The following is a 24,406-nucleotide window of genomic DNA, read 5'->3' as shown; positions in this document are numbered from 1 at the left end:
GTTCCCCTCTCCCCTTTGTTAATGCCAGTTCTTCTCCCCAGCTTCGGTATGCTGGTACTTCTGATGCCCTGGGTGTGCGTGCTGTGTCCCATATTAGTCCCATCAGAGCTGCGTGCATCCACAGCAGTTTCATGGTTGCCACTCATAAGTGCAGTGTTGCCCATCCCTGCAGTCACACCGCAGATGTGTATCCATCCTCTCTTCTGGAAATAAATTTCCTGCACAGTCTCCTCCTCCTCTTGGTGGCCCTAAAGATTTAGTCCTGAACACATGCTGTGATAAAACAGGAATGGATCCAGCTTTACAGGTGTTTCAGTTTCTGTAGTATTAAGCTCCTGCAGGTGGAATGTGAACTGAGTATTCCCTTCCACGCTGGTTATCTTTGTAAGTAGGGGCAAAGGGAAGGAGAGGGATCTTCATGCCTCAGAAAAGGGCATTGGGATTTACTTGGTCAGCGCAGTGAAACTATTTTTAATGTGTCAGTCATCTCTCTCTACATTTCTGCTCCATATCCCAAGTTCTTGTGATCAAAAATAGCTTCTCAAGTAACAGGTATTTTTCTGATAGAAGTTCTCTTCACAAATGTTTTTATACGGTCATGACAACTAAAGGATTTGATGAAACATAAAAAATGCATTTTACTTTTCCTTTCTTTCCTTTTAACCTGTAGTTTCTGATAAGGTAAAATGATAGTGAAGTCCTTCAAAAATGCTGATAAACAAAAAAACCCCACCGTGTGTTTAAAGATACTTCCAGTCAAATCCGATTATTGCAATGAAAAGCGGAAAATTTAAATGAAGGGTTTACAAATTAAAATTTGCGATAATTTTTTCCTTTGTGGAAAGAATGACCTATGTCTAGGTCTGCTTTAAATTGATTCATGTGTAACAAATAGCTCAAAAAGAAGAAATGTGACAGTGTATTTTTTTTCTGTGACTTGATGCAGCTTCCAGCATGCTCTTTTTGTTAAGTGCTCGTATTTTCCACTTGAATAAGTTTTCTTAACTCTCTTTTTAAAAAGAATTCTCAATCAATAGGTGTGTGTTTAGATAAAGCAGACCGGAAGGTCTCCGTTCGCAGGAGGGTTTGCAAGAACATTTAGTATGTGTGCAAGCGAGGGTTACAGAAAGGGGGAGAGCTGCATATCTCTGTAGAGAGAAGATGCCAGCCTGTGCCTTCCTAATATAAAGCCTGCAGAGTTTTAAGTTAGAAGTTCATGAGCATAGTCCCTTCCCTATTTAGGGACCTGATGTAATTTTTGCTTTCAGGTAGAACTTCTTAGTTTTCTTAAGACATCTTCATTCTGATGTCACTTTTCCACTCTTTTCACATTCGGAGTGCTCAGTTTCTATTATGGAGCCTTTTCCAGTGCCCTGCGTGCCTTCAGCTTGTTTTTCTGATCCCAAGCTGTCTTCTCTTGGTGATCTGAGAAAGGCATTTAGCCCTGTTTTGCATTTCAAGTACCATGGGGACTGTAGATTTTGAGAAGTGAATGAGGTGACAGGAACTGTAGGGAGCACAAGTATTTGAGTAGAACTGTTTTCCCTTCCTTGACTGCATATCCTTGTTTTTGTCTGCAAAGAAGAGGTTACCTCCTGCAGTGTTGTCTTTGTTTTTGAAGAGAAACAGTGTTGGGGTCATTCCAGTAGAGCAGTGACTGAAAGGGCAAAGTTTGGGCTAAAAATAACTCCAGGAAAGCCACAGGCTGTACTTTATGCGTTGGTGTGTGTTACACTGCTTTGTAATATGAGGCCAATACAGTTTGTGTGTTTGTATTTGGGTGTTTGCCTCCCTGGCATTGCCAAACAGTTCATTAGGAGGAAAAAAAAAAAAGTAAAAAGGAAACAGAGGGTACAAACAGTTTTAATGGTGCTCTGTGCTTCCCCAAATGTTTGATGCCAGGGGTAAAGATTCCTATTGTATTTATTTTGAATGACTGCTAAGAGAAGTTTGTACTCCTTATGTAGTTGTTTAGGTTTTTAGTTAAAGTCTCTTGGATTTTTATAGTGGACTTATATACTATGTCTATGTAAATACTTATTTTGTTTTCACAGTCTATTGATGGCTTGCACGAAAAAGGAATGGTTGAAGATGTTCATTGTGGCTCCATGAAGAGTATGCGACCTCCTCACCCGGGAATGGGCCCACCTCAGAGTCCAATGGACCAGCATAGCCAAGGTTTATACATACTGTGCATGCTCTATGATTTTGGGGCCACTTTTTTTCACAAAGAATCAGTAGTTCTGTGTAACAGTTTTCCGATTATTTCCTTTCAGCTTTGTTTGGAAAGGCTGAACTGATATCACAGGGCAAGGTGAATAACTGAATCTCCTTGCTTGCTGGAGTGTCTATCAGTCATGTATTGGAAAAAAAGCTCAGCTTCAAGTCTGTGGCTGGGGCAAGTAATTGAACTAAGTCTATTACAAATTTCAGTTCACATCTCTGAAAAAAGCCCACCTATTGCTTGCCTGTTGTATGTGGCTATTGTAAATGTAAATGGATTTTAAAATGTTTTATTTTAATCCTGTGGTGAAGGAATGATAAGAGAGAAGAACTCAAACATACCTGGAGAAACCCTCTTTAATATCTGTAATGTTTGGTCGAGGGCTGATGAAAGTTTTTTCCAAATTTTTTTTTTAATGCCAGAAAATAGTAAATTTTTACCACATTGCTATATGCCCTCTTTGTGTCCTTCAGTTTGCAACATAAGAGGACATGTATTCTATAAGCAGCTCAGTACGTTGAAGATTTAACTGGTGACACCTGCTAGTATTAATTAGTTCAGCAGATAAGGCTTTGTGTATTGCATAATTAATTATATTACAGCAAAACTTGAAGAATCCCAACTTCAGAACTAGAGTCCTGGTTTGGCACACTCTGTACGAATCTATCAAGAGATGGTCCCTGTTTGATGTATTTACATGTTTATTACACAGGATAAGAGAAATACTGGAAGGAGAAAACGGGTACAGATCAGCAAAATGACTCAGCCTGAACTGCTTTGACTTTTCAGTGGGCTGTGGCTGAAACCCTAGTCTGTGGTTTGTTAGCTGAATCCCTGTCTGGGACCTTGAACATTATAAAGTACTGTTTTTTCCATTACATCTTTCAATATCAGGTAGAATAGAACTGACTTTGCAGGGACAATTCTCCATCCGTTAAAACTTTTCCACTGATCTCAATAAGATGGAAGCATGATCACCCAAGAGCAAGGTTTTGCCTTTATATTCCGAGACACTCTTTTACCTGTAATGAACTTGTTCCTTAAAATGAACAGAGTGTTTAGTCTGAAGATGAAGATGGGTCCAGTTCAAACATATTGTGCTCAAAATACAAGAGTGTAAGTTGCAAATGCTTCAAATGCAAGTAGCTCTGTTCTGTGCTGGCCAAGATCAGACTTCAAAGTTGTGTTGCTCTGCAAAAAGGGGATTGTATTAATAGCAGCTGTGGCAGGCTAAAGGCTACAGATCCCTGCTTTCTCCTTTGGTGTATGTCAGCAGCTGTTGCAAGGTAAACAGAGTTCTAATGCAAGCAAGCTTTTTAAAGACATGGTTAAAAAAACCCTCCATATGTTCTAATATTTTAATACTCTACTTGACATTGTCAAGGAGTGTTTTAGTTTTCTTTGCCTCTACGTCCACTTTTTTCCTTCTTACACAATTGTCTTTCCACAAAAAAATGGTCATGACACTTGACACTATTCTGATATGTGTTGGGAAAAGTCCCATGTGCTAATCTTATACTTGCTCCCCGTTAGTGTACACATCCAAGATGGAAAACCAGATTTCTTAATAGCCTTTCAACCCGTTGGATACTGTCAGTCTAATTTACCGTGGGCTTGGAGTCCTATAAAACAGTTGTGCTTCTACAGCTTTTGTGGAAATAGGCAGTGTGGTAAAAGAGACTGAGCTTATCCATGCCTATACTCATGGGGAGAGAACAGTATCAACTCTGAGAATCCATGGAAAGATGCATAGTAAATCTTCTAATCTTGACAAAAATCTTCAGTTGCATTTGGTACACTGTTAGAAACCAAGACTTACTGTAAGTTTCACATCCTTGTAGACTCTTGCATGTCTGACAGCTGAGCAGTTTTGTACAATTTTTAACAATATGCATGTCAAACAGAAACTGCATCTTATCCTAGATCTGTTTTTTTAATGGGTTGTTGTTTGTAGGCCTCAATTTGAAGCAAAATATGCACGATTAATATCTATTATCTACGTATATATCTATGTTACTATTTTCAGACTTGTGGTGGAAGGTAGATGAAGAAATTCAAAACCTCAGAAAATGGTTGACCCTAAATTTCTGCTGTACACTTGAAAACATAAGCAGAATGGCCCTGTATCAGTTAAGTGTCATTTAGTCTAGCACTGGTTCTCTCTTTTAATTCCACATTACCTTGTATGTAATTCAGGCCATTGAGAATAGTTTTATGGAAGAATCATAGTCATCATGTTGTTTGGGTTGGAAGGGACCTTTAAAGGTCATCTAGTCCAACTCCCCTGCAATGAGCAGGGACATCTTCACCTAGATTAGGTTGCTCAGAACCCCGTCCAGCCTGGCCTGGGATGTCTCCAGGGATGGGGCATCCACCACCTCTCTGGGCAACCTGGGCCAGTGTTTCACCACCCTCACTGTAAAAAAATTTCTTCCTTATATCTAGCCTGAATCTGCCATCTTTTAGTTTAAAACCATTACCCCTTGTCCTGTCGCAACAGGGTCTATTAACAAGTCTGTCCACATCTTTCTTATAAGCCCCCTGTAAGTACTGAAAAGCCACAATAAGATCTCCCTGGAGCCTTCTTCAGGCTGAACGACACCAACTCTCTCAGCTTTTCCTCACAGGAGAGGTGTTCCAGCCCTCTGATCATTTTTGTGGCCTCATCTGGACCCTCTCCAGTAGGTCTGTGTCCTCCTTATGTTGGGGTTCCCAGGGCTGAACGCAGTACTCCAGGTGGGTTCTCATGAGAATGGAGTAGAGAGGTAGAATCACCTCCCTTGACCTGCTGACCATGCTTCTTTTGATGCAGCCTAGGATATGGTTGGATGCCCGCTCATATCCGATCTTTCATCCACCAGTACTCCCAAATCTTTCTCAGCAGGGCTGCTCTCAATCCCTTCATCCCCCAGCCTGTATTGATACTGGGGGTTGCCCTGACCCTCTGCAGGACCTCGCACTTAGCCTTGTTGAACCTTACAAAGTTTGCAAGGGCCCACTTCTTGAGCTTGTCCAGGTCTCTCTGAATGGCATAAAGTCAGCCTTGTCAAACAAATTTCCCATCCTTTTTGTGGAGGTCATAAGCTGAATTGATTTATCCAACTGTAGACAGGTGTGGTATAGTAGTTAGTGTTTGTACAGTTGTCAGGAAAATGGATCCTGGCTCATGGATGAGGTTTCTCTATGCATCACTAAAGCCAATAGTGGTAATGATAGACAGAACTTCGTCTGCCTGGTAGTTATAAAGGTTCTTGGCTTGTTACTATATGACATTCTGATTTAGGAAAAGATAGCACTGAGTAACATCAATATAACTGATGTTAAATATATTAAGCTAGTTAAATGACCGATCATAAAATTAACTGTGAATAGAAGATGATCATCCAATTGTGGCTTTTCTAGTTAGTCTCATAGGGCCCTGTTTTGGTTCAGTACTGTTCAATGTATTTGTCAGTGATCTGGAAAAATGTGTAAAGTCAGCACTGATAGAATTTGGAGATAGCACAGAGGTTTATCAGTAAATAACAAACAAATTGGTTACAAAGGCTGATCAGGATGCTCAGTAGAATGTGCTTATTTCTCTAGCATGGATTTTAGCACAGCCAACAGCATTAGATGTCTAGGAGCAAAGCAGTTTGTTATGTAGCTGGTATGAGACTGCAGCATGCAAAGCAGAAAGGCTGAAAAGAGTTTTGCTTATTCTGGCAGACATAAATGTGAATTGCCATATACAGTGTTTGCAGCTGTGAGATGGAATGTACCACCTGCATACAGGAGAGACATAATAACTGTGGAGTTGTATCACCTTTTCTAATTAATTAGCTGAAGGCTGTATTGCAATATTGTATTTCATTCTAGTATCTGCAGTTCAGAAGGATGTTGAGAAATTTTTAAGGTAGCATTAAATATATGAAACATCTTTTGTACGAGGAGAGGCTGAGGGAGCTGAAACTGTGTAGCCTGCGAAAGAGCAAAGCTCGGCCATATCTGATGGGACAGAGTGACCAAGAGGGAGCCAGACTCTTTGCAGTGGTTGTCAGTAGGGGAGACAGTTGACACATGCTGAAACACATGAAATTCCATCGGAACATAGGAAAACATGCTTTTACTGTAGATGTGACTGAACAATACAGTAGCTTGCTCAGAGAGGTTTCCTACTTGCCATCCATGGAGTCAGTCAATACCCAACTTGACATGTTGCTGCGCAGCCTGACATAGCTGACCCTGTTTGGGCAAGGATTCAGGCTAGGTGATTTTGAGAAGTCCCTTCGAAACTTAACAATAATGTGATCTGTGAAATTGTGCCTTATTTAGAAGACAAATAAAGGGATGACTTGGAACTTGGAAGACTACTTTTTTTTTTTTCTTTTCCCCTGGAGAATGTTAAACTCCATTTTTGTATTCTCTCTGAGACAAAATATAACTTGATCAGTCTACAGATTCCCAGGTTGTAGAAAGGCTTGTAATAGATGTATCCTTTATCTTAAAAAAAAAAAAAAGTTAATTTTGGTACAAATTTAAATTAGGTGAATTCAGACTGTACTAAAAATCTGCATCTCACTTAGAGAAGATAATTAACCTTTGGGACAAGGATTACCCAGGTATTTGTGGTAGGTTTTGGTCACATGAAATTTAAGTCAACATGGGATGTCTTTCTCATCTGTTTCATAGACCAAAGGGAGGAGATCATTTAGAGGGCAAGAGTCTTTGGTCTGTTTTATACAAGTTAGGCAGACTGTTGTAGCTGTAATGGTTCCTTATTGGCAGAAATCTGTGAACTCGTAAACAGGTTCCAAGTTTCTGAGAAGAGCTGGTAAGTTGGAGGGCAAAACAGTGTTTTTAATTCTTTGGGAATGAGAAGATGGATAGTCTTCATAAAATAATGCTGAGTACAACAGTTGTGATAAATATATAGGCAGAACCCTTCTATATGCAGTTTACAGTTGGAACCAATCGCAAAATGACATTTCATTTAAATGTTAAATGTAGCAGTCTTTTTAGTATTTTTTTTTAAAGAAGGTCTTGCAAAAGAGTGTCTCTAAGTACAAAATCAGGAATTTTTGTAAAATATGTGCTTACAAATGTGGGTGATAAGTTAGAAATGAATTGGCCAGCTGCACATGCAGTTGTTGATATAATTTATGTAGATGAAACATGCAGTTGTGAATGAACAATCTTGAAGTAAAGACCACTGAACTTACTAAGAGCAAGCTGATACAGAATTTTGGAAGTAATGGTTCTTACAGTCTGTTTTAAGAAATAATTAACTGACCCTTTTTAAGATGAGATGACTGACTTTGAGCAAATCAGAAACATTTGTAAGCTAAATCTGCAAGAACTTTGTCATTCTGCTCATAAATGCCTATTCTGGCATGTTACTCTTCTAAGAATTTTGAATTCTTTTAACTAACAATAATTACTAAAATAAGGTATAAAACTTTACATTCTGGATTTTTTTTTTCTTGGTGCTCAGTGGGTTGCTAGTCATGCAGAAAGAATCTATTACTAGCTCAGACATTGTCACATTTTTATTGCAGTCATACTGCAGTAGGATGGTTTTCAGAAGTCTGACATTAATTTATAGGGAAAATATTCTGATTTGGTATCTTTCTCCTCAACAGTTACTCTTTTCCACTCTTGCTGCCAAATTAGAGAAAGGGTAACATTCCTGACTATTTCTGGTGACCCATTTTGTTTTCTTGAACTTATGCACAATTATGTCCCTGTTTAGTCTTAATACCTTTTAATGCTAATAGCTTAAAAGAAAGGAGGATCCATTGCTCCAGCTTCATATTTAGCTTACACTTAACTGAATTTGGATTGCATTAGAAACTGCCTTCAGCCTGTGTGAATGTTGTCCCAATCTACAAGAAGGGCAACAGGGACGATCCCAGCAGCTACAGGCCTGTAAGTCTCACTTCTGTGCCTGGCAAAATTACAGAGAAGATTATTCTGGGAGTTATTGAAAAACACCTCAAAGACACTGCAGAGATTGGCCCCAGCCAGCATGGGTTCATGAGGGGAAAGTCCTGCTTAACCAGCTTACTATATTTCTACGACAAGGTTACCCACCTAATTGACCAAGGGAAACCTGGCAATGTGATCCTTCTGGATTTCAGTAAAGCCTTTGATACTGTCTCTCACAGTATCCTCCTGCACAATGTGTGCATCACACAGCTGGATAAACACAGTACAGTGGGTGAGCAATTGTCTGACAGGCTGGGCTCAAAGGGTTCTAGTAAATGGGGTTATGTCGGGCTGGCCACCGGTCACTAGCGGGGTTCCACAGGGATCCGGCTTAGGGCCAACGCTCTTCAGCATCTTTATAAATGACTCAGACTCAGAACTTGAGGGAATACTAGTAAGTTCACTGATGACATGAAACGGGGAAAAGCTGTTGACACTCTCGCGGGCAGAGAGGCCCTGCAGAGGGATCTGGACATATTGGAGAACTGGGCAATCACCAACCGCATGAAGTTCAACAAGGGCAAGTGCCGGATTTGGCACCTGGCACATGGCAACCCTGGCTGTACATACAGACTGGGAACAAGATGCTCAAAAGCATCTCTGCAGAGAGGGATCTGGGGGTTCTGGTTGATGGCAAGTTGAACATGAGCCAACAGTGTCCCTGGCAGCCAAGAGGGCAACCGTGTCCTGGGTGCATCACGCACACATTGCCAGCCGGGCAGGGAGGGGATTGTCCCGCTCTGCTCAGCACTGGTGCGGCCTCACCTGGAGCACTGTGTGTAGTTCTGGGTAACACAGGGTAAAAAAGATATAAAGCTACTGGAGGGTGTCCAGAGAAGGACCATGAAGTTGGTGAAGGGTTTGAAGGGGAAGGTGTATGAGGAGCGGCTGAAGTCACTTGGTTTGTTCAGCCTGGAGGAGACTGAGGGGAGAGCTCATCGTGACTACAGCTTCCTCACAAGGGGAGGAGGAGAGGCAGGTGCCAATCTCTTCTATCTGGTAACCAGTGACAGAACCCGAGGGAATGGCAGAAAGATGTGCCAGGGGAGGTTCAGGTTGGGCATTAGGAAAAGGTTTTTCACCCAGAGGGTGGTGGACACTGGAGCAGGCTCCCCAGGGAGGTGTCACGGCCCCAAGCCTGACAGTGTTCAAGAAGAGACTGGACAACGCCCCCAGACACATGGTGTGAACTGGGGGGCTGTCCTGTGCAGGAACAGGAGCTGGACTCAATGATCCTTGTGGATTCCTTCCAACTCAGGACATTCTATGACACTATAATTCTATGAGTCAACTGTGCTGAAAACCCCAGTATTGATACTAGAATTATGAAATTTACTGTAAATTGCTAAACAGAGTTATCCAGAAGACGAAAAATATGTCTAGATTTCAGTTTGTAAGAGGAATGGGGAGGAATTGCAAAGACAAGCCAAATATCTGTATAAAATAAAATAATTTTTGTTAGAAGGAGTTCATAAAGCAATATAAATTTAGTGAAACAAACAATTTGTGTGTTTTTCTGGAATTTTGAACAAATTAAATGCAGTTGTTGTGCTACAGCAGTGAAACAGACCAATTTGAAAGGTTCTTTGTCTTTGCTTGCTACTTGTGAGTGGAAACCTAAGTGCTGCAGGGGTTGAACGTTTTGGGACTTGATCTGTATATATGTTTAGTTATCACACAGTATTTGTTGAACTTCTTATAGAGATACTCCAATTAAATTTAACTTACAGAATTCACAAGATTACCGCTACTTCACAAACAATGTTTGTTGTCCCTACTGTTCCCAAGTTAGCTGCACTTTCTTTTTTTTTTTTTTTTTTAGCCTTTTAAAGATGATAAAAGATCTGTCATGTTATCTGTCTACCTGCCAGCATAAGTACTCTCAACAGTTTATTTCTAAGTCCTAATTTTAAATGGCTTGCACACATATGACTTCTTTCTCTTTTTTTGAGAGTTTCACAAGAGCTGGTGTTAACCCTGGCCATACTACCAACAGAGAAATGTTATGTTTGGCTTACCTTAAGAAAGTTTGTAGCCTTGGTCCATCATGAACATATTTTCCATTGTATTCTGAGATGTTATGCTTTCCTACTGTGTATCATGGGCATGTACTTGATTCCTTATTTTTTTTTTAACTAACTTTAAGTGATGGTTGAAGTAATAGTTAACATAAATTAGTTACATAACTGAATTTCATCAATCCAATCTATTTCTTCCTAATCCAAAAATTCTCATACAGTCACATTTTGAGTAAAAGTATACCCTTGCTATCAGTTTTAGCAGAAAGATTTGACATTTATTCTCCTCAGACACTTTCATCATTTAAGTTGTCTTAACTTTCAGTGAGAGTCAAGAGTTCTGTTGAATATTCCAGTCTTTGGACTGGTAAAACCATGACGCTTTCTATTTAATACTTGTTACCATGGTTTAGAATTCATATGTGTTTTCCTCTGTTTAATTATAGCATTAAAAGTTGAGAAAAAAGATCTCTCAATTTTTAGCTCTTTAGTTCTTCAGCTTTAAAACAGATGAGGAAGATGTTTTTTGCTTCTGTTAACTAAAGTGGAATTAAAAGCAATTAGAGCAGAAACTTTTTGTACAGTCTGCCCTCCAAAAATATTTGTGTTTGGTAAAGTGTTAGAACTAGGATTTCTTCAAGTGTCAATGCTGTAAAGAATACACATTGTTTATGACATGTGCTATATTTCTCTCAACAAGTTGATACCGAAGTGGGACGAAAAGATTGTTGGTAATTATGGATACAATTAAGAAAGCAGTGGTTTTTAACTGCTGAAAATTTGAGAAAAACTTCTGATGTAGCCTCTTTTACAACCCACTGGAGGATTATGGACAAGACAGAACCAGACTCTCCTCAGGGGTGCATAGCAAAAGCACAAAAAGTAATGGTCACGATTTACGCACATGAAATTCTGATAGGGCTTAAGGGAAAGAAAATTCACTGTGAGAGTGATAAACAATCACCATCATTGGAGACTTTCAGAACTCACCTAGATAAGACCTGGAGAAACCTGATGAAAGTTTGGAATTTCCACAGCTTTAAATGATGGGTTGGGCTGTTTGGCCTCCCTTTCCTGGTGTTGGATGCCTACTACTCTGTATACTGTTAAGAAGTAAAGGTTGTCTCTTCCCCTTCACCAGCACACAGAACTCTTCTGTTGCAAGTGTTCTGCAACCTTATCACTCAGTGCTTTTGCCACCTTCCGTTCTGAAAGTTAAATTAAACAGAATAGTTTATGCAGAACATAAACCAAAGTTTTCTGTGGAAAATGTAGAGGAAAGGGTACTTAACAGTTCAGCAAGTAACAATCAATGAGCTAGGCATTTAAAAATGTGTTGAATACTTATTGTGGAAATTTGTGTGTGCTGCAGCGAAGTATATTTGAAGTGCTTCATAGCAGATGAAAGCATGTTTGCAAAGTTCAAAAAGGTGTCTGTCTTGGCCTGTATATTAAATATTCCTATGGACCGTGTCTTTAATTTTTTTTCCTTTTATGACACAGACTGGTTAAACTCAATCTTTGTGACTCTTCATGTGTCCTCGTTCTGAGCCCATGTGTGCATGCTCACCTTTATTAGAGTGTGTGTAATAAGATAGGAAAAAAGCAATTGGTACAGAGACTTTATTAGGACAGGCTTGTGACTGCGTGCATTGTCACACTGCTAAATCTTCTGAAAGTGTTCAAACTTGAAAAGGAAAATTCCCGTATAATATCACAACATTTAGGTTCTGTAAATGCCACATATTAGAGCCTTTACAAGAAGTTTGGAAGGCTTTTGTTCTTTCCTGAGATATTTTATTGGAATTTTGTTTTCATTCTTACTCTCCTCAAGCCTAGATTCCTGTTGCCAAGAATCCTAATGCATAGGACATTGAGGGAGAAAGTGTAAGTAATATGCGTCTAGAAAGCTCAAAAAAATCACAGAATCATAGAATGTTAGGGATTGGAAGGGACCTCGAAAGATCATCTAGTCCAATCCCCCTGCCAGAGCAGGAACACCTAGGTGAGGTTACACAGGAAGGCGTCCAGGCGGGTTTTGAATGTCTCCAGAGAAGGAGACGCCACAACCTCCCTGGGCAGCCTGTTCCAGTGTCCGTCACCCTGACTGAGAAGAAGTTTCTTCTCAAATTTAAGTGGAACCTCTTGTGTTCCAGCTTGAACCCATTACCCCTTGTCTTACTGTTGGTTGTCACCGAGAAGAGCCTGGCTCCATCCTCGTGACACCCACCCTTTACATATTTGTAAACATTAATGAGGTCACCCCTCAGTCTCCTCTTCTCCAGGCTAAAGAGCCCCAGCTCCCTCAGCCTTTCCTCATAAGGCAGATGCTCCACTCCCTTCATCATCTTCGTTGTCCTGCGCTGGACTCTCTCCAGCAGTTCCCTGTCCTTCTGGAACTGAGAGGCCCAGAAGTGGACACAATATTCCAGATGAGGTCTCACCAGGGCAGAGTAGAGGGGGAAGAGAACCTCTCTTGACCTGCATTTCTAAAACCTTGTCTATACAAAACAGAGTCACAGACTTGCAGCTGGAACTGTCAGGAATGAACACAAGTGCTTAAGATCTTACACCACAGTTTTAGACTTTTGTAGTCCAGATGGGTTTCAAGATCCCAGGTTTGAAATCTATCAATACATCAGGAATATGTAACTTGGACAATATAACTCGATGGGGAGAAAGAAACCTTTATTTGAAAGACACTTTTGAAAACAATGTAATTTGGAGTAGGCGCTATTAAAGGTAAATTCTTAGATTTGGAATTGTAATAGTAATGGATAATCATTGCAATAAACCCCATTTTATGGTATAAAACAATAACGCAGTTCTGTATTTTGGTTTTCGTTGTGGTTTAGTTGTTCTTTTAAAGGAGTATGCTCAGGATGAGGCATTTGTAGCTTCCTCTCTTGAAAAAAAGAAAGAGGCAAAAGTAAGTTAGTGGAAGGAGATGAATAAGTCAATTAAACTTTATGGTTGTTTATCATAGCTTTTGTCACCACCAATGGATTTATAAACATTTTTATATTGACTTAGTAAATAACTTCAGTAATTTTAACTCTTTAAGGTCTCCTTCTCCCTTTTCCTGGAACTCCCAGCATCACTGCCCTATTTTTTCTCTTGAACTGCTTAATTTTTCTTATTGTCACTGCAGTCGTCTTCCTTTCCTGTCATCCTTTTCAGTTACAAGATTGAACTCAGTGTGTTTCTGTCTTGTCTTCTCTGGTCTTTTCACATCACAAAGCCATTTTTTCCCTGGTGTAATTCTACCTAATTTTCCCTTTTTATGAGAGCTGATATCCTCTCTTCTTTGTCCTGTATCTCAGTCCTTTACAACCTTTAATTTATTGTGGAATATTTTCATCCCCAGATCTCAGCATTGATGGACTTTCAATTCTTTAGCACTCTCATCTATCCATTTGTGTAAGTTCTAGTGATTACAGCTGCTGTTAAGCTCACATTGAGACTACTTTGAGATTGTGCTTATATTTACCTTACTGAAGGGCCAATAAGAACAGTGAAACTAAAGAGAGGGCAAAATTACTTGATCTGCACTAGGTATAGATGAAATTGATGAAGTTTCACTTTAAAGTGTTAGTAACGGTGGAGAAGGAGTAGATTTGGTGTCACAGAGCCATGAACTGTAGCAGGAACTTTGGAGTTCAGTGATCTGTGACTTGATAAAGAACATGGAAGTGAGCCAGAAGATTTCTTGTGTGTGTGTGTTTTTTGTTTTGTTTGTTTGTTTTGGTTTTTTGGTTGTTGCTGTTGTTTTTTTTGTTTGGTTTGTTTTGTTTTTCAAGCTTTCTTTAGGCTTTCCAAATTGATAAGAACATTATTTGTGCTCCACAATACCAGAGTGAAGTGGGTAAATATAGTTACATCTTTTTCACTCTCGGTGGACATCTTTAAAATCTAGCTGTCTGTTGTGCATTACCTGAAGGATTGCTCTTTGTATTTTTTCTCTGACATGCTCCATATTTTTGGAAATATCACCAAAAATCTATGCCACCTCTTTTCATGGCTGTATTGTGAAGCTCAAGGAAATATGTATTAAGTGTAATAAAAATTTAAACTTAAAACCACTGCGTTAGCAAGTCCTGGAATAAGATACAAGCATGGTTCACTTCAGGACTTTGGAGAATAACGGAGTCTTCAGCAGCTTCTTCAGAATGTGATTTTTTGTGCTTGCAGTTGATGTTGCAAGTTCTTGAGCACCCAGATAGTAAAAGGCATTGAATGTTCTCTGGCTCAAACCTTTAATTTGTATAAATGGAAGAGCGGTTGTATAGAAATTCAATACTATCTGTTTCTATTTCTGTATGTTGGTGAGTTTTGGAAAAGAAGGCCCGTGTCGATGAATGGGTATTCCTTGATGTGTATGCATCAAAATAGACTTAAAATATTAAGCTGTAAAATAGGCAGACATCACCACATGTGTTCCACAATGAAATATTTGTCCAACATTCCAGTGAAACAATACCACATCCTGATGCGTCTGTATCGTATTTTGTATTTTAGTTTGTCTTAGTTGAAAGAATAGCTCATGAGGCTATCTTGATATCCCAGGGAACTTCAGGTTTCATTTTTATACATGCAGAAAATATTACAGCTATCTTGACTTGAGGGAGACATTTTATATTCTATGTACTGTTAAAGAAATTTGTCAGAATTTAGATTTGACTAACCAGAGAGGTAAATTTGTGATCCTCTTACCTGTTCTAGGTTATATGTCTCCACACCCATCTCCACTAGGAGCACCAGAACATGTGTCCAGTCCAATGTCTGGAGGAGGTCCAACTCCACCGCAGATGACTCCCAGCCAGCCAGGACCTGTTATACCAGGAGACCCACAAGTTATGAATCAGCCTAACAGAGGTCCTTCCCCTTTCAGTCCTGTACAGCTGCATCAGCTGCGAGCTCAGATTCTCGCATACAAAATGTTAGCTAGAGGTCAGCCTTTACCAGAAAACCTCCAGCTTGCTGTTCAGGGCAAGAGGACCCTGCCTGGCATTCAACAGCAGCAGCCTCCCAGTGCCTTCAACAGACAGTCTGGTAAGTGAATCTAGGCCTTATGTCATTGCACGAGTAATTCTTGAAGTTCTACCTGTGGAAAAATAGGAAATGAGTACCATGCAGGGCTATAATTTGAGACTGCATTTTGGCATCTGATGAACAGCAGCCTTTAGTTTTAAACTTGAGAAAATGCATTAAACATATCTGTTATTAATAGGATATTGTCAAAATAAAAGTGATTTCACTGTGCAGTACTGTGTCCGTCCTGATTATGCTTGACAGTTTTTGAATGTTAATCATACTTTACTGATTGCAATTTTACTGTTGTTCAATCTCCTGTCTGTCACTATGCAGAAAAGTAGATAAAAAATCTGGAGCAAGTTGACTGATTATTAATGTCGTTGAAAGTAAAACAAAGGACGTATAGTGTGCTGTCATGTGAAAAATATAAGGAAAATAAAAGGTTCTTATTTTTTTCTTGTAATGATAAAAGATGTTACACTGCAGTAAGCAAGCACATTTTGGTCCTAAGAAAACTGTTACATGAAGCGTCCTTGCACCTGCTAGTTTCTGAAAACTTCTGTTGATTTTGCATTAGAAATCAAGAGTTAAGATGATACTGTTCTCTTCTTTTAATTATTTTAATAATTTCCCTGGTCACTTCATTTCTGTGGATATGACTTTGCTACAGAGTAAGGGTTTTTTTGTAGGAGGGATGATTTTAATATGTTGCATTGCATGTATTTTTTCACAATAAGATCTACTTAAATCCATATTTAATAAATAAAAATACTACTTGCCTGAATAGAGTAACATGCTAGAAAGCAGAATGATTTTTGAATACTTGGAAATACTTTGCATCTTAAACAGTTTCTTTCCTCTGTCAAATTGCAGGTATTGGGTTACATACAATGAGTAGTGCTGCAACTGGGCCAGGGCCTGCTCCAGGGATGCCTGGGCATACAACTGCCATTACCCCTAAAACCTGGACTGAAGGTATAGCAGAGTATAATGCTAACTTTGTTTCATGTACCGAGTTGTGGATAAACAGTGTGGGTAGAGTTTGAGGAAATGATGCAGAGGAAAAAAAAAAAAGGAAGGGAAAAAGGAAAAATAGTGTAACCTTTACTGTGCCTAAGACTTGAATTGAGGAGAGTCAAACCATATGCAATCAGAATTAAATATGTAAGTGACCTGAGGGACACCCATAAAAATCTTCTTAGTAAGTTAGGTTCTGAACATGCTTAATTGCAGCAAGCTTGTCTTTCAACTATAGTCTGAGCTACTGTAAACTAAAAGTTTTCAAACCATGGTAGAGTTAGGCTGGGTTGCGAGGTTTTGTTGTTGTTGTTGTTTTGGGGGTTTTTTATTTGTTTGGTTTTTGTTGGTTTTGTTTTTTTTTTTTAATTGGATTGCTTTGAAAGTTCAGTGTAGTTTTTGAGATCTGATGAACAGTGTAACATTTTTCCCCTGTGTGATTATCAGGGTTACAGGCTGATTTTATTGTTAGAAAGTAGAATGGAAGTAGTATTATTTTCAAAGAATTAGAAATCCTTAATATTTTTTGAAGTTGGTTGTTTGGTTTTGCCTTTTTCCTTGTGTGTTTTTTTGGTTTGGTTTGGTGTTGGTTTTTTTTGGTGCGGGTTTTTTTTTTTTAGATTTAAAAAGTAAATATAATATTGCAGGCTTGAGGATAGCAGAGAGTTCTCACACAGTAGAAATGTTATGCTGTGTTGTTGCTTGTGGGTAGATCTGTGGACAGTGATGACTCTATAACAGTTGATGTCATTAAAAATTCTTTGTCATTAGTGAGCTACTTAGGGCAACATGAAAAGAAAATGAAATAGTGGTATGTAATCAGATGTAGAATCGCTTTTCTTGGAATACTCCAAAGGAATAGTTACAATTTGAGCAGAATAATAAAGAGGGGGGAAAAGTGTTTCTTGAGAGGCTGTATGTATGAGTTTACCACGCACAGTGCCTTCTAGCTCAAATGCTGCTACTAAAAAACGCTGGTAGGTATACAGAATTGTTAGATGGATAGTTTAAATAATCTGGTATGTCATAATAATGTGCCTGTCCTGTTTAACTGAAAGCTGCTTACTGTTTGTCATTTTTCATTCCTGTTTTTATTTTCTATAAGAAAAAAACCTGTCTATCCTTGCTCTATTTGGAGGTTTTATGTATTTTTTAAAGATTCTTCTTATTTCTTTAAATTCATTTTTCATTCATTACACAGTTGTTCACGGTAGTGTTTGTTTTACAGTTCAATTTGCATGATTCCCTGAAAACTGGGACTACACAGAGGCTTTTGATAGTCCTGCTTTCTTTCCTTATTTTTTATAAGCTGAAATGCAGTGTTGCTAAATAAAGTGTACAGCTTGTGCTCAAATTCCTTTTCTGGGATTCAATGCAGGTGTGTGAGTGACACATGGTGATCTCTGAAGGAATCTTTTAGCCTGGATTTCAGGATGCTGAGTTTGAATTAAGGTTAATTACAAGATTGCAGGTGTACTTTGTAGTTGCTTTTCTTAGCATTAGATTACTATGACTCCTCAGACAATTGACATCTTTGCTGTTGCACTGTCTGTTGTCAGTGATGATTTTTGAACATCTGAATGCATGGGTGGCTTGTTGTCATAATGACATACTGAAATCTATGACCCATAGGGTCTGTAAGTGGTAGGTACTATTCTCATGTTAACTGCGGTGAGACGATTAGAATGCTGTAAGATAAAACAGTAATAAAATTACTGGTATTTTAAATACTTCGATAAAATTAATAGGAGTAACAAAAGAAAGGCTATTTATATATGACAGGTACTTCTTAGTACAGTTGTAGAAATTTTAATGTGGCTGGCTAGTTGTGATAGATCTCTAAAAGCAGACCTACTTGTGCTTGTTGTCAAATTGTGATTTAGATGCCTTCTTCTAAGTGGTGCAAGGGTAGTGATCAAGAAGCAGAATTAGGTCCTACTCTTGCACAAAATCAGTTCTACAACCGTTTTCTTCTTTTAACACTAGAATTAAAAGTCAGCAGTAATGGGGAAAGAAATGGCATTCATCATAAAGTTTCAGGTGTTTCGTTTTCCTTTGGACCACATCTTGCAATGTACGGTATACTTGCATTTTAGTACGTCTTTATAAAATACTGAGTGCTGCCTTCCATCAGTGCTCTTTTTCTGGTAATACTGAATGTTTACCTTACTTTCACGTTCTGTCTTCAGAAACCATCTTGATTTACTTCCTGCGTTCCATATTCCGTGTAACAAACACGTACGTTCTCTGATGCAGGCACAGCCCCAGACATGAGTGTTTCTAACGCGCCACAGAAGCTTCCTGCCCCACCGCCCAGCGGGAGGCCCTCTCCTGCCCCCGCTGCTGCGCAGCCGGCCACTGCCATGCCGGGACCTTCGGTGCCACAGCCGCCACCTGGACAGCCGTCACCCATCGTTCAGCTGCAGCAAAAGCAGAATCGCATCAGCCCTATCCAGAAGCCACAAGGACTGGATCCAGTTGAAATACTCCAAGAACGTGAATATAGGTAAAAGCAAATAGCAAGATTCAAATGCATATGCAGATTTTTGGTTTTCACTTTCTCAACTGAAACTCCTTGCAATCAACTGCTGTAGTGACAACAGTATAAACTGAGTTTCCAGAGAGAGACCATGTCAAAGAGAGGTACGGAAACATCGAATCAAACAACTTAATTCTGCCCCAGGCTATGAACTAGTAAAACACACTGGCAGTATCATTGCAAACTAGATAAGTTTAAGACAGGCTCAAGGACTTTGCTGGTTTAGTGTATTACTTGGATGCTGCAAACACTGAAAATTAAGAAATCAAAATCCTTGTATTCTGGAGGTAGCCCAATTCAGTGTAGAAAGTTTTCAGAATTATAAAGAAAAGGGAAGGTAGAAGAGAACAGTGGAGGTCAAAAGACTGATTAGTTAGACGCCACAGCAAAACCAAATTTTAGTAGTGATGATGTTGTTGGCAAGACTACCAAAGAGTAGAGAGAATATTAAGAAGGTTAGAGGGAAGATTAAAAAAAATGGTTATCAGGAAGCATGATATTTAAAAGTTGTCTCCTGAGTGCCCTAATTAGATGGTGAATTATATTCATTATGAAGTATAGAGGATGACATTTCTTGTGGAGTTAGAAGAGGCTTCTTCCCTCTTCCCATCAGCAAGGCTATTAAACAATTGACCTTGAGAAATCTGCAGGGCAGAAGGATCTTGAACTGCACCTAAAATATGTTCCTGATCATTATTAGTCAGGGGAAAGAAACTGCACTTAATGTATTTGCTTGTTCTGGATTGATGATGCATCTTGCAGTTAAGGTACCAATGAGTTTGTAGGGGAAGGCAAACAAAAGGGATGGTGATCTCACTGAAGCCTGGTTCAATGACTTCACTTTATAATGGTAAAACACCATGAAGTGTTTTAGGATGTGGTGCCACATCCAGAATCCAGGCCTTGATCCTAGAAAAACTCTTGCTTTTTGCACGAGATAATGCTTAAGTAATGCATTGGCATGTTGTTGTGGGCATTCTGTCAGTCTTAGCGTTTTTTGCCTCAGGGCTGAATGGCCATAGCTGTTTCAGCGTGAGTGATCGCTTTTTCTAACATCTTTTTCGGAAAGCCTGTAGAACACACCATTACGCGGTTTTACAGTTGCTCAGAGCAAAGAATTGTAGCACTAACCTGAGCAAAGAATCATGGGGCCAGTATAATGTAAACCTTTCTCCATCAGTTAACCTGAAATTACTACTCCTGTCTTTACAGCCCTGCTCCGTTGCACTATTTGTGCCTGTTATGTCTTGTTATGCATAAATGGAGGAAGGTGAGGAGTGACCAAAAATAGCGGTGCTGCTTTTACTGATGTGGAGAACTGGTTGCAGATACAGCATATCCATTAGGTTCTAAATACGCATATCTTCTTGGCAGAAAAAGTGAGGTGGAAGTTTTACAGGGATTCTGCAGCAGAAGAGTTTCATTTTTTTATGGACATAGATGATAATCCAGGCTTTTTAAATGTTGAACATGGCTGAAATTTACTGCTTTGTGTACCAGAATGCTTAGAACTTCTGGAAGTCTTTTCATTATTTAAAACTTTAGAAGTAACATCAGAGAAAAGCTTTGAAAAAAAAATAAGTTTGTCAGCTTTTGTGCTTTGGATGGTGCTAGACTTAGCAAACATGTATTCACACTTCCTTCATTAAAAAAAGGAGTAGAAAAAAGTCAATATAAACATTTGTATCCTGAAACCAGTGAAATTAGCGAAAGCTTTATGAAATTGGTTGTCTCTTGAGATCTCTCAGTAGTTAACTTTTTTAATAATGGGGTATTATACTTCAAAATACTGTTTGAATTACTCATTTTCAAGAAAGGACAGGATTATCACACAGGTATTTTAGGGATTCATATTTCAAACAATACAGATAGACCCAAAAGGTAAAATTTTGGTATACTGCCTTATTATGGGAAAGCATGAGATTTGAATCTGATTAAATTATGAATTCTTCCAAATTAGAGATTAGGTTTACTCAGTGACTGTAATGGTTTTGACCGGGATAGAGTTAAATTTCTTCATAATAGCCCATATGTGGCTGTGTTTTGGATTTGTGCTGAAAATAGTGTTGATAAGACACTGGTGTTTTGTTTACTGCTGAGTAGTGCTTGCACAGAGCCAAGGCCCTTTCTGTTTGTCACACCACCTCACCAGCAAATGGCTGGGGGTGCACAAGAAGTTGGGAGGATACATGGCTGGGACAGCTGACCTCAACTGACCAAAGGGGTATTCCATAGCATATGATGTCATTATACTCAGTAATAAAACTGAGGGGTAGGTTGCTGGGGCCTCACTACTTGGAGACTTGCTGGGCAACGGCTGGTTAGTTGTAAGCAATTGTTTTCATTTGCATAGCTTGTCTTTCGTGGTGTGGTTTTGTGGGGGTTTTTTTGTTTGCTTTTTTGGTTTTTTTTCCTTCTCTCTTTGTTACATTTTTTCTCTCCTTCCCTTACAATTTTTAATTATTGAACTTTTATCTCAGCCCATGAGTTTCACAGAATCACAGGATGTTTCTTTCCCTCTTTTGCTTTTCTGATTCTCCCCCCATCCCACTGGGGGTGAGGGTGCAAAGGGCAAACATCTGTGTGATGCTTAGTTGCTGGCTGGGGTCAAACCACGGCAGTGACCTTAGAACATAGTGTTTCTGGACTAAACATGCGAAGTATGCTGCGAAGACTAATTTAATGCTAATTCATGAGCTACATGATAAAAAGTTAATTGCTGAGGTGTTAGGCCATTTCTGTTGTTGCATACACACCTCTCAAGTGTGTTGCGGCAGACTTTTGGTGGAGAATACAAGCTACTGCATACACATTTCTGTTTCTTAATGGATCATGTACCTGATTTATGTATTAGATCATGTCTTACACACAGAATATTGTAAACATGAAATAGTTTAGTTTTTGCTGTTACAAAATTACATCTAATTTTTTTTTCAGTGATAAAAATTCTTTCTTACTTTTCTTGTTACTAGAAGTTATGTAGTTGGTTTCATCAACAATTAATCCAATAAGCACTTAAAAGTACAATGGAGTGTTCCTGTTTATTGACTACGTGTTAAACAGACCAGTACAGATGAAGAAGCAGTAATGCACCTATTAACATATTGCAGTATCTGAAAAAGATTTTAATCTAATGAGAAACATCAGCAGACTGCTTTTTGTTGCTGAAAAGCCTGGATCTGATTATAAAAAAAGGCTTCAGTGTGTATTAACAAAGGGAAGAAAATGGAGAGTTAATGTTGCTGTCAAATTAACGTGATTGTGCCAAGAAGCTATTTGCAGCATATGTTGGTCTGAGATGAGATTATATGATAATTGTTGTTAATCTCTGTGTGACTAAACATGGATAAAAAGAAACTTAGATATTTAAAATTTTTATCAGTGTAAGAAGTTTAAATTATTCATGTGTGGAGAGCTGTTAAGCTTGTGTTCCTTGAAATCTGTCCAGGGTGAAAAATTCATACCATGCTTTTCTAAAACTCTCCTTAATACATTTTCTTCAAAATAAGGTGCTGTTTTTTAATCTCACTAAATAGATCTCTTAAAACAAATGAATGTGATTTAAAGTTGTTCTATTATGTGGAAGGGCTTTTTTCTCCCTTCTCATTGCTAATTAAAAAATACACTTGCTAGTGTCCTGGAGATTGTTCGTGGGTTCTCTTTTTCATCTGCAAGGTCTCTTCTGATGTATCTTCATGGCTTACTGCATGGCATCCATACCAGACAGGTTTGAATGTGCAAATGTAACCTCTGCCGTTTACCCCTGTTAATGAGGAAGAGGTGTGCATCATTCATTTTGCAAAGATATCTCTGTGTAGATGCACTGGCCACTTTCTGCGTGAATGAAGATAAATTGCTGAACTGCAAAGATTAAATAAATATATCCTTTAAATAGTGAGATTATATCCTTCAAGTGCTTTTAAAAAGCATCTAGGAAACCTTTTTATTTGGATTTGTTTACCTAATGGCTATTAGTGTTTTTCCATGAAGATAGCGTTAGTCCAATGAACTGCAGTCATTCACTTTAGAGACAAGAAGGTGACTGTGGTGAGAAACACCTCACGTAGTTGTTGAATTCACTTGAATTGGGAATGTCTGTTGTGAAATTCTTTTAAAAATCCTACTCACTACTCAAGAAAATACTGGTACTATTATTACTACTGTTAGTACCCTAGACAATATAATTAGTACTTCTAGCAAAGTCTGAAATAGAACTTTACGTTTCTTTTTTGTTTGTTTGTTTTAGATGTAACCTATTGGGTTGCTGCTTTGCATTATTCTTCCATATATGTACAGTAGATTTTCATTAGTATTTAAACTTTTTTTTGGCCAGGACTTTGTTTTAATAGAGAATGAACTTGAGTTTCAATGAGAGTTTTTTGACTTAGTACCTGTTCTGACTTAGAAGTATGGATTTTTTTTTCCTATTCCTTCCCTCTGCCTGGATCATAATAGGAGGGTAATCACCCACAAAAGTGTAGACATGTCCTTGTTTGCAGCTCAGTGCAGACCTATGTTTTTTCAGTCATTTCAACATATGGAGGGAAAAAAAAAGGGAGGAAATACTTATCTGCTTTATAATTTAATGATAAAATTTCATGTGCATTTATTTCTGATCAGCCTTTTTATAAACTGGAGTTGAGAAAAACAAAGAAAATAGTTAGCACTGTGAAGCATCTTTTATATGGGGATGCACTGCATAGTGTGATGACGGGACATAGTAAGCACACTCTGTAATCTTGCATTATGTTTAGTCATATCTCAAGAAAGTTGTATACTTGGATTTTTTTTTTAATAATGTAGATGACAGAAATATAAACCCCAGCCCAACTTTGGCTATGGCTTGAACTTCTACTATGTAAACTTCTATGTCAGCAGGCACTTTCACCTGTTTTATACCTGAAGTTAAAGTAACAAGCTAATTCTGGCAGAACTAATAAGTGAACATTTTACTTCATCTTCGTTTGCGAAGTGACTCATCCATTTAGTTATCTAAAACTATAAACTCTGCTAGGAAGAACCTAGATTAATTTTTTGTGCTTGTCCTCTTCTACAGTACAAGAAGAAACACTCACTACTAACAAAAAAAGAAGATAAAAATTGAAGATGTGTTCAGTATTCAGCTACCTTACTAAGTTCGTAACTCAAAACAAGTTTGGAAAGGTTGTGACTGCTCCCCTAAAGTTTCTTTAAAGACAGTGAAACTGGGATTTGGCTATAACTTTTCTAAGTGAGGGTTTCGGGACAAGCATTGCAGCTATTTGGGGAGAGAAATAGAGTAATAATTCATAGTTGTGATGCATGATTACATCCATGTGTGAATAAGCAACAGGTGGAGCACCCATCAGTGATTTAGAACAGTATTCTCTTTGCACATCTGGGCTACTTTTTTGTATGGATGTAAATAGTTGATCTAGAAAAGCATTTAATTCTCAAGATTTTGCATTCTTAGATGCACTAAAATTCTTAATGACTAGAATGCCAAATGACTGGTCTAGCTGTACAAAATGTGGACTTTCATTAGAGTAGTACATACACTTGAAAGAAGAAAATATGCCAATGTCATTTTCTGAATAAATAATTTTCCTGCAGGAATCATGAACTTCT

General features: G+C 38.6%; 1 protein-coding gene across 8 annotated transcripts in view; it reads left to right on the top strand.

Moving 5' to 3' along the window:
* Nucleotides 1-24,406, top strand: part of SMARCA2 (SWI/SNF related, matrix associated, actin dependent regulator of chromatin, subfamily a, member 2) — a 120,843-nt gene that overhangs the window by 16,380 nt on the left and 80,057 nt on the right. For all 8 annotated transcript variants that reach the window (XM_065657602.1, XM_065657595.1, XM_065657597.1 and 5 more), the window contains 4 exons: nucleotides 2,055-2,178; nucleotides 14,932-15,261; nucleotides 16,117-16,218; nucleotides 18,517-18,766. In XM_065657602.1, coding sequence (XP_065513674.1) covers nucleotides 2,082-2,178; nucleotides 14,932-15,261; nucleotides 16,117-16,218; nucleotides 18,517-18,766 — 779 coding nt within the window. In that variant the 5' untranslated portion in view covers nucleotides 2,055-2,081. The remainder of the gene's footprint in view (nucleotides 1-2,054; nucleotides 2,179-14,931; nucleotides 15,262-16,116; nucleotides 16,219-18,516; nucleotides 18,767-24,406) is intronic.

Source organism: Caloenas nicobarica, chromosome Z (assembly GCF_036013445.1).
Source record: "Caloenas nicobarica isolate bCalNic1 chromosome Z, bCalNic1.hap1, whole genome shotgun sequence".
Taxonomy (NCBI): domain Eukaryota; kingdom Metazoa; phylum Chordata; class Aves; order Columbiformes; family Columbidae; genus Caloenas; species Caloenas nicobarica.
The sequence above is the reverse complement of the archived record's forward strand: the minus strand, read 5'-3'. Positions and strand labels throughout refer to the sequence as shown.